The sequence below is a fragment of the Nycticebus coucang genome, chromosome 20 (assembly GCF_027406575.1).
Source record: "Nycticebus coucang isolate mNycCou1 chromosome 20, mNycCou1.pri, whole genome shotgun sequence".
NCBI lineage: Eukaryota > Metazoa > Chordata > Mammalia > Primates > Lorisidae > Nycticebus > Nycticebus coucang.
The window spans coordinates 56364754-56384601 of record NC_069799.1 but is presented as its reverse complement, the minus strand read 5'-3'; the positions used below and the strand labels follow the sequence as shown (position 1 = coordinate 56384601).

Genomic DNA, 19848 nt, shown 5'->3' with positions numbered 1-19848 from the left:
GACGTCCGTCTCATGGCTCACAGCAAACTCTAACTCTTGGGCTTAGGCAATTCTCTTGCCTCAGCCTCCTGAGCAGCTGGGACTACAGGCGCCTGCCACAACGCCCGGCTATTTTTTTGTTGCAGTTTGGCAGGGGCTGGGTTTGAACCCGCCACCCTCGGCTATTCACTGAGCCACAGGTGCCGCCCCTATACAGAAAGTTTTAAAACATGCAAAATAGGACGGTGGTTGTGGCTCAAAGAGTAGGGCGTTGGCCCCATATATTGGAGGTGGTGGGTTCAAACTTGGCCCTGGCCAAAAAACTGCAAACAAACAAACAAAAAACATGCAAAATAATATTTGATATTGTGTGGGTGTGCACACATAATGAAACAAATATAAAAACAATCCTAAAAACCATAAGCCAAAATTCTCATTAGTAGTTTTTCTGGGATGGGAGACAGGATGGTATAAGTGATGAGTACAAATAGGACTTAGCTGGATTATTAATCATTCATTTCTTACTGGGGGAGAAAAAAGAACTTTGAGCAAATATGGCAAAATATTAAGACTTGGCAAGTCTGGGCAGGGAGATGTTTTGTACATCGTATACTTTGTTATGTATTATATAGGATATATTTTTCTACATAAAATATTTTATAATGGAATGTTCATTAAAGAAGAGAAAATCTATATAAAGGAAATAATAGGAAATGTAGACTAAGCTTCACATATGAAGATACTGTTCACAGCATTGTTACAAGAGAAAAAACTTAGAAGTAACCCACACAGTCAGTAATAACCTAGTGGTTAACTTAATTATAGTAAGTCCTTGTAATTGACTAGTTAGTCAAGGACATTATTTTTAAAAATAAAAATATTCAAATAATATAAAGTGAAAAAAGCGGGATATAAAATTACATACAGTAGTATCTTAACTGTGCATGTTTGTGCAGATGTCTGGATTTGTATGTGTATATTTGTATATTTTTGTGTTTGCGTGGGCAGTAGGTGAAATTCTAATAGTTTGTATCCGTAGTGTAATACTAAGGATTGCATTGATTTCTTATTCTTCATTTCTGTATTTTGCAAATTTATATGAGGAACATGTAACATGTTAAAATAAAATCTGTATTAAAAACGTTGATGCGTTTAGCCACTCAGACATGTATGTGGTTAACACAGACACGAAAAGGCACTATTCATGTAACAATAGCACCTCAGTGTCTCAGCCAGACGGAGATGAAAGTCATTTAATCTGGCCGCCCTCTGCCTGACAGGAATGTATCCAGTTTAATGGATTTGGCTTCTGCTTCAAGATCTCCAAAGCATCTGTGAGTTAGTTGACTGGTGTCTGTAACTGTGCCCCAGCTCTCTGCCCTGAGCTCCAGGCTCTGATGGCCAACTGCACCGCAGACATCAACTCACATCCCACAAACCCTAGAAATGATCACCTCCAACTGACCCCGTCTCTTCTTCCCCCTCATTCGCCTACATCTGTTGCCTCAGAAGCATGTGCCCCATCGTCAGACCATTTTACAGCTCGCTTGTACCCCAAATCCAGTGTTCAGTAGGCTCTGCCATTCCCTCTCTGAGGCATCTCTTGGTTCCTTTCCTCCACCTCAACCCCAGGCCCCCTCTGGGTGTCATCTCACGTGGCCTCGGTCACCACAGCAGCCTGAAATGTCTCTGCCTTAAATCTGTGTCTCCCTTCAATTCAGCCTCCAAAACGCCACTGTATCATATGCTCTTTCCAAAATGCAAAATCAAACACAAAAATGAAGCAGAGCACCCATATTTCAAATGCAATAAATAAAGACAAGCAGTTGCTCCAGCTTTGCTGAAGAACTAGAGGCCACATGATGGAGAGGGATTCGGGGCAGAGCATGGCAGCCTGCAGCCCCTCTCTGCTGGGAGCAACCCCCTGGCCTGCTCGCCTGGCTTGTGATCACCTGTCTCAATGTCAGTCATCACTTCCAGCCCCAAGCTCATGACTGAGGGTAGGGGATGAATTTTAGCTTCCTCAGTAACATTTGTATTTTATTTCTAGAAAAAGGAGTATATTCCCTCATATATGGAGTAGGAGACGGAAATTATTTCTACTGTATTGCCTATTTTCTTGTTTTACCAAGTTTTATCTTGCTCAAGGAAAAAATAAACTAAATTACTGTGTGACTTAAAATTATTACAAACAAGAGTAAGAAGAAACTATTTTATACCAGAGCAAAACATACAGCATACTTTATAATCCCCAAAGTGTGAAGATGCCACACACTTCAGAGTGCAAAATAAATTACGAACGTGTATGAAGATGTTTTTATTTGCCTCTTCTGCTGTCACTTTTTCCTTCTTAGCTCATGTGTGAATCTTCTGGAAAGTGTAAAATAATGTACTTATGAATGTATGAAATTCATGGAAATGATATATTGAAAAATGTGTGAAAATTTTTATAATACATATTTTAAGATTTTTTTTTAAATATCTTAAAAGAAAATGAGGGCGGTTGCTGCATTAGGATGATAGCAATGAACTCAGGATTCTGGATCCAGTTCTCCATTCCTGAGGTTCACAATTTTTAAAAAGATAACTTCAGACCTCTAAGATAGTATTATAGTAATAGAAGTAGTCGCACTACTAGCAATAGAAAAATTGAGAATAGCAACTAATACTTATTCCTACTAGATACTGGTAAGTTCTTTACATTTTTTTTTTTTTAAATTCAGTTCTTACAGCTCCATTTTGCACTTGGGAAAACTGAAGATCAGAAAATGTAAGACTTTCCCAGTCACATACCTAATAGGGCAGAGCCAGTATACAAATTCTATCTGTCTGATGTCTGATCAATTATTATTAAACCAAGAGAGAAAAGGTAAAATCAAATTTTATTCATTAGGTTAGACTACTGAGAAACCATGATTCTGCAAAGCTAAGTCAAATGTCCATGGCCTCCTAGAAGGATAAATATGGAGGCTCTGGAAATAGGATGGAAGTCTCTTGTCACTGAATAACCTTCTGTCAAGCAGGGCCAGTGGCATTTTAGAAAGCCTGGCTGGGCTCCTGCGGGTTTGGGGTGGTTGGCATCTGTCACACATTCCATTCCTCTGGACATGCATGGGATTCTCAGCATGGCTAATTTAGCAGAATGCGGAACAAAGGGCACAGTGTCTAGAACCAATAAATAAACCCCAAATTTATACTGCTGTGTTCTAAACTTGAGTCTGTTCCTAGATTCAGATATAAATCCTCTCCTTGCCCTTTTCTGGTCTAACCACAGTTTTTTGTTTTTTGGGGGGGGCTGTCAGTGCCTCTTCCTTTCACCTTGACCTTGGTCTACATTGGCTTTCAACCTGGTCCTTACCATTTCCTTCTTTCTAAAATCCATCTGGTAACACACATTGCCTAAAGCTTATCAGCGTAAAAAGTGTGGTGAAGGATAAGATATGTAGGGTACAGAAGAGACGATTCTCATCAAAGTGCAAATTCAATATCGAGGATGGAGAGTCCATGAAATACTTCTCATGAGTCATAGATGGGAGCTATGGTAGCTGCTAATGGAATTCCCATTCTGGAATGTGAACCGCGCCAAAATAGAGGAAATATTAAGTGATAAGGAGGGGAATCCCTCAGGAAATTATCCAAGCTGTTGGAGTCGTAAGTGTAAGTGAGGAAGGAAATAGAGGTATTACTCACTATAGCAGCTTTTCTTTGGGGTGGGGAGGAGGAAGCATCAGTTTCCTCCCTCCGTGACATTTTTCAGCTCAGCTCCTCAGAAATTAAACGCTAAGTCCAATTCACAAGCCCACATCTCACGGTAGGACTTGTTAATCCTACCTCTTTGTTCTATCTTCTCCTGCTCTGAGTTCACATTTTACAGTGACCATAAACTCTGATAACTTGCAGTCGTGGCAAGCAATGACTCAAAGATTCCTGGAAATGTTGATATGGGAAGAAATCCAAGAGGCTCGTCTTACTTCCACAAATAAACATTTAAGGAGATTTCAACTGAAATGTAAACCAAACCAAACGAAACCAGCTTCCAGAAATCAGGAGTGGTCTCAATTTAACGATTCCTTTTCTTAGGGGATGCAAAGGCTTAGCCTGGGGTTTTGGGTGATGGGTTTTGCACTGGCATGAAAAATGGTTGAGCAGGTTATCAAATGCAAGTCACAGAATGAATAATTTGAAAAGATAATCCTCAAGTATGAAATGGAAATGAAAATTTCTGTGGTGGGGAAAGAAGGAGGGAAGGAAGAAATGGGGAGGAGGAAGAGAGAGGGGGAAAGAGGGGAGAAAAGGAGGGAGAAGGAAGGGGAGAGATTAATTGCTGTCATGGATTTACTCATCTTTGAAACACCAAGTTCCATGATCCCTGTGTCTGTCTGCTCTGCTTTGGAAACGATCAGTGTTTTAAAAGGAAACACATCATGGGTAGTGTCTTAAACAAATAAAACAGAAGATGGATGCTGTGCTAAGTGTCTGCACTGCTCCACCCTGTGCCTTGATGTCAAAAGGTGGGAACAACAACAGGAGCTAAGCTTTGAGTGGGGGGCGCAGGGATCTGGCTTTTGGGGTTCAAATGAGACACTTTCTTTCTCCTAGATGGGCATAAAAAGCTATAGAAAGAAAATAGTTACTAATCTCTCCCCTCTCCTCTTTGTACTAGCCTCTGTTAGCTCCAGTGAGTTTTCCTCCAGGTGAGAGGCAGGATCCAGACTGTGGTGAGCTCGCTTTTAGCTGTTTCTTGCTGATTCTCCCAAGGCAGACATTCCATTGAGCTGAGCAGAGGGCGCCTGAAGGCAGAGGTTGGGAGTCTCAGGGGGCCAGTTGGTGATGCTGAAATGACCTCCCTCTGCCCTACTAAGCTATCAGCAGCATTGCTCAGAGATCAATAAGAGCTTGCGAGCTACAGGAATCTCTAGCTCAGAAGAGAGACTCTAATTAAGCAATTAAACTGTCAGTTGGAGGTCACTTTAATACTCAGGCTTCATGAAAGGAAACATAATAGAGCCAGGCTTTTGCACTGACCAGGCAGAGCCATCCTCAGCCAGCAGGTCCCACTGCTGCCTTAGCAAGAAATACGCACGCTGTGTCATTCAGGACAAGCAAGGTTAATTACTCCAGACACTGGAAAAGGACTGAGCAGACAGTGCAAACATAATATTACTGTATTTGCTGAAACCTGACTGCAAGTCCAGCCTTCTGATTAGCTCCCCACGATGCTATCACCATCTCAAAAGAAGTCAAAATTCCCTTTCTCCCTTTTTTCATTATAGCAGCACATGAATCTGGGGGGAAAAAAATGCACTTCTGTGATGTTATTTAAGTCCTCATGTGGCTCAAAATAGTGAGACCGTGTATCAATAACAATGTCAGGGAGGGACTCAGTAGGCCGCATTCCCAAAGGTGAAATCTGTGATATGCCACTGCAGTGCCAATCGTTGCAGGAGTGGAGATGATGAAAATTCATGTATTCATTATGCAGCCATGGATCTGGTAGAAATTCACCCATCAAAAAGATTTGTGCCTTTGGGATTCAAAGACTGCAGCTGTGGGTTGTATGCAGGGGGATGGAGGCTGTGTATTACTGTTCCGTTTAAAATTTTCATTTGCTTGTTGAATTTCGCCTTTGGTTCCACAATGCCGACGGTAACATCTGAGAGCGACTTGTGGGATTTCGGTACTTCCGCTTGGGACCTATGGGGAAGAGGCCGACTGCAAGAAGAGCTTGCTTCTGTGCATCCTGAGGAGTGTGGGGATGGTCTGCTACCCTGTGTCCTTGTGCCCCAGAGAGTGGAATCTGATGGCTGTGGGAATCCCAAGTTTGACCTTCAAGATGAACCCACCATGGACAGTGCTGGGCCCTCAGTGCCCACTGCATGCATCTTCCATCTTAATCTTCTCTTCCCATGCCTGGCTACTTTTTTCCCCTGCTTTTTGTAGAGATAGGGTCTTGCTCTGCTACTCAGGCTGGCCTTGACTCCCAGTCGCAAACAATCCTCGCAAAGAGTTGGTTTTCCTCTTCTTACTCACAAACATAACCCCTAACTGGATCCTCTTTCCTAGTTTCCCTCTCTCCTTGGGTTCCCTAGCACCCAATTTTATAAATGAACTAACTAGGACCCCCAGGCCACAAAGAGAGTGAGGGTGGTACCAGGCCCAGGGGCTCGTGCCTAGCACTGTTGGGCACGTCCTGGGCAACATATTGAAGGATGAACGGAACCCAGACCTCAGACTTCAAAGCAAGGATGCTTTCCCACTTCGTATTTGAATTCCTCACACTTTTCCTCATATTGATGGATAAAGCCTGGGTTCACCAGAAATAGAAATCAAATTGACCCAAAGTAACCCTAACCTTATTTGCTTCCTCTGTTTTTCCAGTCTACCATTCAGTTGCCTGTATATTGACTGTAATTTTTATATTTTAAGAAGTACTTATTCACACTTTAGGAATTAAAAGGCTTTTGTTTTAGTGTTAATCCTCGGTAGGGGCCTGGGTTCCTGCAAACCTTTGCCAGGACCTACCGTGGAAGCAGGTGACGTGACAAAAGACACACTCGGTGCTTGCTTCAGCAGCTCATATACAAAAATTGGAACGATACAGAGAAGATTAGCATGGCCCCTGCCCAAGGATGACACGCTAGACGAATGGCTAGCAAACATGAAAAAATGCTCATCATTCCTAATTATTAGAGAAATGCAAATAAAACCACCCCGAGATATCAGCTAACCCCAGCGAGAATGGCCCTCCTCACAAAATCTCAAAACTGCAGATATTGGCGTGGATGTGGAGAGAAAGGGAGACTTTTACACTGCTGGTGGGACTTCGAACTAATACAACTTTTTTAGAAGGAAGTATGGAGAACCCTCAAAGAACTCAAAAGTAGACCTCCCATTTGAACCTGCAAAGAAAAAAATCCTTTTACCATAAGGATACTTGTACTAGACTGTTTATCCCAGCTCAATTTACCATCATCAAACTGTGGAAACAGCCTAAATGCCCCCCAGGGCAGGAATGGATTAACAAGCTGTGGTATATGTACACCATGGAATACTATTCAGCCATTAAAAAAGATGGAGACTTTACATCCTTTGTATTAGCATGGATGGAAGTGGAACACATTATTCTTAATAAAGCATCATAAGAATGGAGAAGCAAGAATCCAACATACTCAGTTTTGATATGAGGACAATTAATGACATAGTATATGGTGGGGGATGGAGAAAGGGGAGAACAGAGGGAGGGAGAAGAAGGGAGGGGAGTGAGGGAAAGGAAGAGCAGCGAGAGGGAAGGAGGGAAGGGGGTGGGAGAAGGGAAGAGCAGAGAGAGGGAAGGAGGGAGGGGGGTGGGAGAAGGGAAGAGCAGCGAGAGGGAAGGAGGGAGGGGGGTAGGAGAAGGGAAGAGCAGAGAGAGGGAAGGAGGGAGGGGGTGGGAGAAGGGAAGAGCAGAGAGAGGGGAAGGAGGGAGGGGGTGGGAGAAGGGAAGAGCAGAGAGAGGGAAGGAGGGAGGGGGGTGGGAGAAGGGAAGAGCAGAGAGAGGGAAGGAGGGAGGGGGTGGGAGAAGGGAAGAGCAGAGAGAGGGAAGGAGGGAGGGGGTGGGATAAGGGAAGAGCAGAGAGAGGGAAAGAGGGAGGGGGTGGGAGAAGGGAAGAGCAGAGAGAGGGAAGGGGGGGTGGGAGAAGGGAAGAGCAGAGAGAGGGGAAGGAGGGAGGGGGTGGGAGAAGGGAAGAGCAGAGAGAGGGAAGGGGGGGTGGGAGAAGGGAAGAGCAGAGAGAGGCAAGGTGGGAGGGGGGTGGGAGAAGGGAAGAGCAGAGAGAGGGAAGGAGGGAGGGGGGTGGGAGAAGGGAAGAGCAGAGAGAGGGAAGGAGGGAGGGGGTGGGATAAGGGAAGAGCAGAGAGAGGGAAGGAGGGAGGGGGGTGGGAGAAGGGAAGAGCAGAGAGAGGGAAGGAGGGAGGGGGGTGGGAGAAGGGAAGAGCAGAGAGAGGGAAGGAGGGAGGGGGTGGGAGAAGGGAAGAGCAGAGAGAGCGAAGGAGGGAGCGGGGTGGGAGAAGGGAAGAGCAGAGAGAGGGAAGGAGGGAGGGGGTGGGAGAAGGGAAGAGCAGAGAGAGGGAAGGAGGGAGGGGGTGGGAGAAGGGAAGAGCAGAGAGAGCGAAGGAGGGAGGGGGTGGGAGAAGGAAGAGCAGAGAGAGGGAAGGAGGGAGGGGGTGGGAGAAGGGAAGAGCAGAGAGAGGGAAGGAGGGAGGGGGTGGGAGAAGGGAAGAGCAGAGAGAGGGAAGGGGGGGTGGGAGAAGGGAAGAGCAGAGAGAGGGGGAGGGAGGGGGTGGAGGTCTCAGTGTGTGACTCATCTTTTGGGGGCAAGATACAATTATAAGAGGAACTTCACTTAACAAATGCAATCAGTGGGGCAGCGCCAATGGCTCAAAGGAGTAGGGCGCCAGCCCCATATACCAGAGGTGGCAGGTTCAAACTGGGCCCTGGCCAAAAACGGCAAAAAAAAAAAAAAAAAAAAAAGAAATGCAATCAGTGTAATGTGGTTTCTTGTACCCTCAATAAATCCTCAACAATAAAAAAAAATTAAAAAATACAGACTTAGGCTCAGTTCTCTCAGGTGAAACAACCGGTGGGAGCCTTGAGAAGCATATGCACTAGTAGCATCTAGCAAATGCAGCCTCCATCCATTCTCCCACCTGTCCCTTTATTCAGTCCAAAACCATAAATCATGTTGACAACATAAAACATAAAGTTAATTTTAGTAACTCAAAGCCAGGCGCTCTAAGCAATAATTAACAATCAAAAAAAAAAAAAATATATATATATATATGTGAAACAAAAGAGGGAAAATTGTGCAAACACATCATGTGATTACAACACACACTTTACAAATTAGGGGGAAAACTTTAACTTTCCTAACTTGCTTTAGGGATTCCCATCAATACCTGGGCAGGACTCCGGTGACAGTAACCTTTAGTTGCTAAATAATCCATTCTTAGCTTTGAGATATCAATCAGGTTGTCTGCGGAACCTGCAGGGTCAGAGTAACAGACCTCCAGAAATGCCTGGTCTAAACTACACTATAACCTTAACTCCCACCATCCTCTGTTAACCAGCCTTGACTCAACCCTTCTGGACTTCAATTTCCTTTTTCTAAAATGAGGAGATAATGCTAACTGAACTCCAATTTCTCCTCTTCTGACCTTAACATTCTACGCATCTATGTGCTTATTATTGTTAATTTTGCTATTAAATTAATATTTCTGCTTCTAACAACCCAAATTGTTACAGAAGTTTAAAAAAAAAAAAAAAAACAGAATGGCTGGTCTCATCCAAGCACAATTTACATTAATATTGAATAGTACACTGAGCTCTGTTAAAAACCTCCTAAACACAAACATTATCTGACAGCATCCTTGGCAGCGAAATATTTTTCTCTTCGCTAATGATTCTGGCTAAGCCACAGGACCAAGACATTAACTTGAATGTCTCCAAAATGAATGATTGTCTTTGTATGAACTTAGACTGCAGAGATGTTATGTAAGATATTGGACTTTCGGGTAAGTTTCACATCCAGTGTCCATCTGGCTGTAAAGATGGCTGCCTGGTGCTTCAATGCCAGCCTTCATGAAGTCCTGGACAACTAATTCTAACTTGGAGCCAAGCATCCAGCCTCGCCAGGACTTGGCCCTGCCTGGTTCCAAACCTCTGCAGATCTCTTGTCCTCTTAATTGGGTCCCCTTGGCAACCACACACCACAGATCTCTAACCCTGATATAGCTGGACGGTCTTTTTTTGTTTTCTTAATGTTTCCTTATCTTTTTGTAAAGCTGATTTATGGACACTGAGGCAAGAGGATCGCTCAAACCCAGGAGCCCGAGGTCGCTGTGAGCTATGACTCAACAGCACTCTATCAAAGTAAGACTCTGTCTCCACCCCCCAAAAAACCATTGTATGAGCAGAAATGATTTAGCTTATACTTTATGCAATTTCCAATATATGTACATTTATAAATCAGAAAAAAATCTTGTGCTAGGCCAAGTGCTCCAATTTCTCATGCTGCTCTTCTTGAGGTCTCTGGCCTGATGAAATGACCTCACCAACTGTTCATCCATCTCTTACTTTCAGCCAGTCTCTTCTCACCAGCACCCTGCCCTCTTGGCACAGCGTAAGCTTCCCCATAATTTTAAACAAAAACAACTTTCCGCTGTTTTGCCTAACCCACAGGTTATCTCCCTGTCTTCCTCCATGCCACACATTTCCACAGTTCTGGGGGAAGCTCAGAAGCCCCTGCACCTCCCGACCATTGGGATCTGGAGTCTTGCACCCCTATCCACACCAGTTCTGCTCGTTGCAGGGTTATTGAGACTGGATTCAGTTGCTTTGTTTCAGCCCTCACCTGGTTGGCCTCTGCTGGGTTCGAAACTTTGATCACCTGCTGAGTCTGGCTTCACTAGTGGTTTGAATGCTGCTGCTCCCCTGTGGTTCTCCTCATGCTCTCTGCAGACTCCCTGTCAAGATCTCTTCCTTAGACCTTTCATCTGCCCCTCAAATGGCCACATTTTCCCAAGAATCTATTCACACTTTTCTCATAACAAAATAATCCCATAAGGGGCCACACCTACTCCTAAAACTTTACTGATCACCCAAACACATAGGAATTGTCCTCGAAGGCCTATGTCCAGCTCAGACCCCATCCTGAGCACTGAACTCATGTCAAACTCTGTAACACTTAAACTCAAAAGTTTCCAGATCAAACTCATTAGCGTCTACTCCCTTTACTCAGTTAATAGCCTCATCATTCATCCATTCTTCAAGCAGAGTCCCAATTCCCCTCTCCATTCCTCACCTTTCCCTCTGCCACGTAATGAGCCTCCCAGAGGTGACCACCACCAGACAGTTCTCCAGTGTGTCCCCACTCTCAAGGCCACTCCCAGTATGAGGTCTCATCACTTCCCAAACAGACTGTACACCATCTTTCTCTTTCTCTGCCCGCCCATTCTTTACACTACTGCCTGTGGTCATCGTAAACGCAGCTCTGAGTATGTCACTGGTCTGTGTTACAGAAATCTTTCACTGACTGCATACTACCTATCGGATAATTTCACCTTGTTCACTAGGGCATGAGTGCCAACTTAGATGTCTTCTGTGGCCACTACATGCTGTCCAGCCTAAGCATAGCCACTCCATAGTCTACAGCCCAAGCATAGCCACTCCTCTCTTATTTCTGCACCATTCCCCCATCCTGCCTCTCCAACCTCTCTCTCTGGCCCCACTGCCACGTTTGTACTAATGAGATTCTGCCACTTAAATGTCATCTCCAGGGTGAAAATCTCCCTGGTTTCCAGGACTGAATGAATCACTCTTGCTGCTTTTTCAAGGTTATCACTAGAGTGCACTCGGCCCTAGATACACTAAAGGCCAGAGAAAGATCCATAAGTAGGTTCCCCTCTACTGCAGAGCTTGAGGCCCGGATGGGAAGGCCTGAACCTTCTCCTGAGCCCATTGCTATCTTCTCCTTCTCCAAGGCTCACTGAGCACATACATCTGTCTGGAAGCCCTCAGCAGCAGCAGATGACTATGGCTGACACACATCAACAACTTTCTAGGTGCAGATAGCAAGAAGGTCACCTACATTGCCTCAGATTTCCCAACAACAAATCTGGCAAAGGTCCTCTTACTATCCCTAATTCAGTTAAGGAAACTGAAGCTGAAAGATTAACTTTCTCCTAAGCAAGACTGCTATAAAATGGCCAAGTTCAGGCTCAGCTCCAGATCCACCCCACTGCAGAGCTAAATGTCTTGTTTTTGTTGGGACTACAGGCGCCCGCCACAACGCCAGCTATTTTTTGGTTGTAGCCATCATTGTTATTTGGCAGGCCCAGGCTGGATTCGAACCTGCCAGCTCAGATGTATGTGGCTGGCACTTTAGCCACTTGAGCCACAGGTGCCAAGCCCGCAGAGCTAGATGTCTTAGCCGTAGCACCACACTGGCTTGCACTGTTGGTGTAGTTCATGTCTGGATGCCTTGCCCACGTGCTTTGATAATCCAACTCCAGTGGACTCTTGAACAACACTGGTTTGAACCAGATAGGTCTACTTATGTGTGCATGGATTTTCTTTCATCTCTGGTGCCCCTAAGACAGTGAGACTCAGCTCCCCTTTCCTCCTCTTCTCAGCTAACCCAGTGTGAAGACAGTAATGAAGATCTTTACAATGATCCACCTCCACTTAAGGAACAGTTAACTATCTTTTCTCTTCCTTATGATTTCCTAAATAATGTTTTCTTTTCCCTAGATTACTTTAAGAACGCAGTATATAACACACATACAAAAAAAAAAATCTGCTAATTGACTATGTTATCAGCAAGGTAAATGGTTAGTAATAGGTTTTGAGGGAGTCAAAAGTTGTAAGCAGATTTTCTACTGCCTGGAGATGGGAGTCCATTCCCCTAATTCCCCCACTCCACCCCGCCTCACATTGTTCAAGGGTCAATTGTATATAGGATTCCCTGATTCTGACAACGTCTTTGGACTATTACATTTTGTATTTTGCCTCATCTGCTAGACTGAACTCCTCCCAGTAGCTGCCTTTGGGTTTATTTTCCTATCTCCATGCAACAGCCAGATCATATTTGAGTTTCACTTCCTCCTGTCTGTCCCCTCCTGCTATAGTTAGTTAAGCCAAGCCCAGGTGCATGCTGAGATATGACAATGGCTCATGGAAAACCTTGTCTGTGGCATTTATATCCCATGTAGGTGGAAAATCCTCCTCGTGGCCACACCCATGCTGGGCACGCCTTTGACCTAGGTGGCGGTTTGGCCACACATGCTGGATGTTAAATTCTGTGTATTATGGACCTTACCGGAGGGAAACAGCTACATCTGGCATCGTGCAAATAGGGGAGGGAGAAAGTGGTGGGGAAATGGCCACCGAGGCAACACTATGAGTGGACAATTTGTCTCTAGCCTGCTCAAACTTACCTTTTGCTAATGTTTATTTCACCTTTGTTTTCAAAGACATTTAGGAGAAGATAAAGTTCCTGGCTGGTAGCTATTTTCTTTCTTCAGACATACCATTCTATTATCTTTTTTTATTTTCTTACTATTGCTGTCAATGAAAATTCGGCATTTATTTTCCACTTCCCTAAAGGCAATCTTTTCTTCACCTACCTACTCTCCTGGCTTGTGGGTAGCAATACAACGCAGGTGGAGATTCCAGAGGACTCATGTAGGAATGGCCCTGAGCCTCAGCACCCCCATGCACCCCTGTCCCCAATCCTTTCCCACCCCTCACTGCTTAGCACACCTACAATGTTCAGTAGAATAGACAGAAAAGTAGTTTGAGAACATGGGAACATCTGGGTAGAAATCAGCAGCTTAGTGGAGGAGACAGGATATCAGCAGAGTTAGAAATAGATTAAAATTGACCCTTGAGCTGAGACAAACAATTGTCTTTCACACTCTTGACCTTTTTCATAATGAAAAGACTACCCACAAGCAGTCATGACACTATTAATACTTTACTTCTTCATTCTGTATACACACACCCCAAAATCTTAATAAAAACTTATGGAGATTTTGGATCAGGGCAGCACCTATCTGCCTCACTACAGGCTGATAAGTGTTTGTCTCTCCGGGCCTCCGTAGATTGTTTCTGTGTGTAAATTTCTACATCATTCCTCTCTCCCCTCCTGGACCTCTGGAGGTCAGGGGTTGGGAAAGCCCCTGCGTGGGAATTCTCAGGCTGTGGTGGTGGGGCTCCCTCCTGCACCACAACATTGACTGACTTCAACAGTTTTACTTTATCTTTAGTGTTTTTTGTATTTAAAGATGAGTTTGTCTACTTATCCTGTTGCCTGATTGTGTTTCTTGGGATGCTAATGTTTTTTAATGATGTGTTTCATCAGTTTGGGGGAAGTCTTAGTCATTAGCTCTTCAAGTATTACTTCTGGTTCATTTATCTCTTTTCCTTCTGAGATTCCAGTGAAATGTATGTCACACCTTTTCTGTAGGTCCTCAATGTGTCTGAAGCTCTCTTTGTATTTTTCATCCTTTTGCTTTTTTCTCGGTAGATTCTTCTGATGTCTTCCAGTTCACTATTCCTCTCTTTGTCTCTATCTAATGTGTCTCATCTCCCAAATACTCCTTCTGGTGAAATCTTATTTTAGCCGTGGTATTTATCAGTTCTAAATTTTTTAGTTGATTCTTTCTTGTAATTTTAATGTCACTTTTTAGAATTTACAATTCCTTGCTGAAAGTTTTCAGTTTAACTTTTACCTTCACGAGCTTAGTAGTCACAGGCTCCTTTTAGCAACTCATCTAATAACTTTATTCCTTCCCCATTTTTCTTTTTAATTTCAGATTAATATGGGGGTAGAAACGATTAGGTTACACTGTTTGCATTTGTTAGGTAAAGTTCAAGCTGTAGTTGAGGGCTCCACCAGGGGTTGGACTGTATAGCCTTACACTGTGCATGTTAGGTGGGAGCACGCCAAACCTCCTCCCTCCTCTCCCCTTTCTCGCCTACCCACTTGAATTATATTTTGTTTTTCTCTGATGTGGGGGTGTAGTTATTTACCTATTGGTTTCATATTAGCATTGTGTGCCTTCAATACTTGCTTTTCTATTCTTATGGTACTTTACTAAGAAGAATGTTCTTCAACTCCATCCAGGTTAATACAAAAGATGCCAAGTCTCCATTTTTTATAGCTAAATAGTATTCCATGGCATACATATACCCTAGTTTATTAATCCATTCATGAGTTGATGGGCACTTGGGTTGATTCCACGTCTTGGCAATTGTGGACTGAGCTTCACTGAACATTCTAGTATAAATGTCTTTATGGTAAAATGATTTTTTTTCCTCCTGGTTAGATACCTAGTAATGGGATTGAGGGATCATCTGGTAACTTTAGAATCTGGCATATTAGTGGATTTGTTTCCATTGTCTCAAATTTGTGTTGTATCTATTCATGTTATATTGTCTTCTTATGTACATGAGTATCTTTGATAGAGTGTGGGCTAGTGAATAAGAAAAGGTATTGGTAGAAATGAGGCTTATAATGATTTTATCTCCCTTTGAAGAAGATTTAAATTACATTTGCTAGATGCCTGCAGCCTAGATGCATTAGCAATATAAGATTCCCTCTTATCATCCCATGGTTTGACATTTGGGGGATCTAGTCAGGTCTCCTGAAGCTTGAATGCACTCTCAGGTAAGGCTGCCTTACTTTTATTGACCTAAGATATGAACGGTTCATTAGGACTTTCACCCTAATGAGTTCCTGGACTCAAACTTTGGTCCTCTTTGACCTGAAAGGCTCTCAGAAGTGCTGCTAAACCCTCCTGGGATCAGTAAATGCCCTATGGGCAAAAAACAGTTCCCAATACTGGGCCCACACCTCTCTCAGATATAAACTCAGAAATTTCACACTACCTCATGAGTTCTTTGCTGCATTTAGAAAGATGTTGTTAAATGTCAATCAAAATTTTTGAACGCCTCTGTCAGGAGAGTTGGTCTGAGCTAGCATTATGAATAGTGGATGCTCTGCCCTTTAAGTTTGTAGGGTGCTTTGCCAACTTAGGCTCTGAAGACTTATTTGGAAGATTAAATTATAGTCATAAATAGACTTAATGTTTATAAATGTTCTGATCTTGTAAAAATAATACTTGAAATCATACTAGTATTAGACTAGTTAGATTGGACTACTTTGAAAAATGCAAAATAAGTTTTGAGTTTTCTTGAATTAAATTTGAAAGAAGCTGGCCAGCTGGCGTTTGTGTAGGAAACTGTCAGGAAGCTAAAATGAAAAGATCCATTAACCCAGAGACTCTGGTTTATATTTGAATGAAATGTCTATAAATACAAATGAAAGACAAAAAATCTTTTGTTAGAAAATCAGGTAGTCAAAAAATTAAAAAGAAAAAGAAAACCTCAAAAGAAAACTCCATTTACTCTGATATTAACCACAAAGTGTTAGTTTCAGGAAGGATGGCACTAAAGTTGTTATAGTAGTAGAAACTTTTTGTCATCTGACTAGCTAATAGCCATCTTCCTTCTCCTTCAATGTCCAACCTATTCTGTCCTATCAGAACACTGATTTGTTCAAGTGAAAAATCAAAATTTCCCAATCTCAAGAAAAGCAGAACCCCATATGAACTCCAGAGGCCTAATAAATAATTGAACTAAAGTAGTTTTAATAAATCTATTCCATCCTCTGTAGCTAATTGTGACTAATAATATATAAAGGGGGGTCAGGTGGAGTTTTGGTTTCCTTATTAAAAGAAACACACACATACAAGGTAGCTGACACTATTCCTCCTTCCTTCCTTCAGATGTGGACTCAGATAGCATGTTCAGAAAAAACTACTGCCATCCTATTTGACCCTAAAGTAATAAATAACACAACAAAAAGCTAACAATAATGGCAAACCTTGAGATTGTCTACCTTCTGAATTGAATTTAGGTTAAAAAAAGTAAATGTCCTTGTATTGTAAGTTGTTAATGGTTCAGTTTCCTATGATTTGATGTTGAAAATATTCATAGCTAATACATGCACTAAATGTGCTCACATGACAATATTTTGACCCATGTTTGACTGGAAACAGGGCTTGAAATTTGCATCACTTACCATAATACAAGAGTCCTGAGGTTCAAGGTCAAAGTCAGTGAAGTTCAAGAGGACACGGTGATTTCTCTCAACTTTAATAACCCAGGAGCAGTCTGTGTTACTCCTAGAAGGACTTGGGTAATTTGGAGAATGAATCTCCCCATGAGGAGCCTGAAAAACTCCACCACAACCTGTAAGCGGAAAACCCAATGTAACAATGAGAGGAATCATAGATGCATTAAACATTACTGTTACCTGGTAATAGGGATCGATATCTCACTTTCTTGACAATTAGTTTTACCTTACTCTATTATAAACACTTTGAAGAACTATAAATCCCCATTAATTCATTTGTCCCAATGAAATAAGAAAGATGATACAGGAAATGCTAAGAAAATATTTCAAACACTTTAAATATGGATACCAAACATTATTTAAAAAATAATGAAAAGTTAGTGTAAATGAAGTTATGTTTTTGCAACGGCATGAAATGTTCTCTGTTATCCTTTAAAAATACAGCATACTAGAAGAATAACATCTCTCCTCCCAAGAATTTGGAAAATCTAATAGTGTATGCTTTCACAAATAATTTATATCTACCTTTAAAAAATGTAATATTCTGGATGTAGTACAGTTAGTTGTTTTTTTAAAAATTTCTATGATGTTATCAAATACCTGTTAAGGCAATGTCTCTATCACCTACTACTTTTTGGATTTATGACAATATAAACCAAAAATTGAAAAATTCTGTACTATTTTCTAATATTTGAGAATCACTTGGGGGGAGTCTAAAGACTCTGTGTGTGGCTGTGTAGGTATTTATATTCCTACATAATTAATTTTGAGAGAACTCTCTTATATAGTTTCTGTATTATCACAGATATGATAAAGCAGAGCCTTACATGGCCAGGGTCACATCTGTGCTTTGACATTTTCTAGCTATGGGGCTCTGGGAAAGCCACAAATGTCTCTAATATTCAGTTTCCTCAGTAGTAAGATGAGCACAGAGATGGACTTCCCTCACAGGGTGGCTATAAGATTAAATGAAATAATCCTTATAAAATATTTAGAAAGTTCCCAGAACATATTAAGGGTTCCATAAGTGTGGCTATTGCCACGTATTAGTAACAAGTCATAATTATCAGTAAGATAATATCTGTTAAAATATTTTGTCCTATAGTTCATTACTTAAAAAAATGTGCAACAGGTAATTTATTCAGACTACTTAAGATCTTGGGCAGAAAGTCAATATGTACCACACAGTAATTCCTCAGGATTCACAAATTTAACGTTTGCAGTATTGGCATTTGCCAAAAATCCAGAGGTCTGTGCTACGTGACGGTATGCAGTGATTTACTGCTCATGGATGCCGACATTGGAGGCTGGTGGCAAGGCACAAGTCCCGAAGTCTAGCCAGTCACCCGCCTTCTGCTCTCACTGTGGACTGGCATACTTGTATCCTTGTTTCTACATATGAGATAACACTTAGGAAGTGAAACTCTATCACACTTTTAGGGGAAAAGTAAGTGAGTACATGTGAAAAGTCTTAGCCATTTGGGGAGTCAATAAGTTATCCATCAGGGTGTAGCCTTCACGCACTTCTCCAGATAGCTATGAAAAGTAACAAGGACGCAGCTCAGGTGCTTTAAGACACCTCCCTTCTTCACTCACCTCCAGGGATTGCTTGCCATGAGGCATTGAAGCCTCTCCCATTTATAGAGCTGTCCGTCTTAAATCTGACTGCTAGCTCATTGCCCGTGCTGGAGACCTGCATGGGGTTCTCTGATGACTGCTGGAAACACAGCTGGGCTATTCTGGGAGCATGGAAGTCAGGTCCTCCATAGATCTATGATGGGGTATAGGAAGAAAGGTTGATGTAAGAGTTACATGTTACACGCACTACCCTTCCCCCAGCTCCTTCTCACCACCAGCTCTTGGATTCAATTATGATCAGAGATTGAAATCTCAGCTCCCCAGGTGGGGATGAACTGTAAACTTGAGCTGAGTTTTCAGAGGCACTCCCTTCAGCTTAGGAACACACAAGTTCAATCTCCCACGACATGCCTGATTGTTTCATCAGCCAGAACTGCAGAGTAGTTGATCCCAGAATCCTCCCTTTCTCCTCTTTTCCTCTTTCTTATGTCTTCCTGAGATTTCCAAACTACAAATATTACAGTATTATCTAACTCCTACAGGCACATAGGAATAGTCAGCATAAAGCCATTCTTTAATGAAAGCTGAGTTCATTGAAGGTTGTGGATTTCTCATTTATATTTTTAGGAATTTCCACCTATCCCACATGCTGAATATTTTATGAGATTAGGCATTAAATATATGATTTTGCTTCTTCAGAAGGAATGGAAATGCAGCCTCTGTAACTGTGTCCCGGAGCATCCTGAGAAAGGGCGTACAGGCACAGGACCCAGAGCATCCAGCCTGCTCGAGAGGTGCCCTGGACTCTGCCCAGCCTCCACATAGTTCCCTCTAGAACCATCACACTTGGATTCAGCCCTTGTAGGCTCCCCCAAATCTGCCAACACCCCAGCGGCACATTCCTCAGAAAAAAGGTCCCATGGTCTCACACAGCATCCTGCTAGCCCACGTAGCCCACCCAGGCCAGGCCGGCTGTCTGGGAGGGCACTGGCACATTTCCCAACCTCCCCTGGAATCAAAAAGAAGATACTGACCTACCACCTTCAGGTCTTGTTAAAGCTGAATTTGTAGAAGAAAAGACCATTTTTGGTGACAGTTGTCAGGGATATGGATACTGAGCCCTTTACAACTTCACAGCTGCACATCAGTAGCACCACTTCCCCTGCCATGTCTAGGTGCACAGGGCCACAGCCAGGAAGGCAACTCTCAGTGAGAGCTGGGTGCAGTGCCCACCCCCCAAACTCTCCCACCTCCAGCCACATCCCACCCATGTCTAGGTGCACAGGGCCACAGCCAGGAAGGCAACTCTCAGTGAGAACTGGGTGCAGTGCCCGCCCCCCAAACTCTCCCACCTCCAGCCACATCCCCTCCCCACCGCACCCCCATGTCTAGGTGCACAGAGCCACAGCTGGGAAAGCAGCTCTCAGTGAGAGCTGGGTGCAAGGCCCTGCAAACTCTCCCATCTCCAGGTCACACCTCCCCCAACTCCTCACGTCCCCTGGTTCCTTGCCCACCCTCAGGCCCACTGCTGACTGATAGGAAAATTGCTCAAGTATTCTCTGGGGAGAGAGGGAGAACAAGAAGCCTGCTTTGGGAGAGAAGTATGTGATTTGAA

General features: G+C 43.1%; 1 protein-coding gene and 1 non-coding gene across 2 annotated transcripts in view; one reads left to right on the top strand and one right to left on the bottom strand.

The window, feature by feature from the left end:
* Window positions 1–19848, bottom strand: part of CUBN (cubilin) — a 264166-nt gene that overhangs the window by 119313 nt on the left and 125005 nt on the right. The window contains exons 30-31 of the mRNA XM_053572936.1: window positions 18252–18426; window positions 16602–16771 (exon numbers count right to left, since the gene is read on the bottom strand). Of these exons, the coding sequence (XP_053428911.1) occupies window positions 16602–16771; window positions 18252–18426 (345 nt within the window). The remainder of the gene's footprint in view (window positions 1–16601; window positions 16772–18251; window positions 18427–19848) is intronic.
* Window positions 6537–6643, top strand: LOC128573180 (U6 spliceosomal RNA). The gene has a single exon (XR_008376349.1). It is a non-coding gene; the product is annotated as a U6 spliceosomal RNA (small nuclear RNA).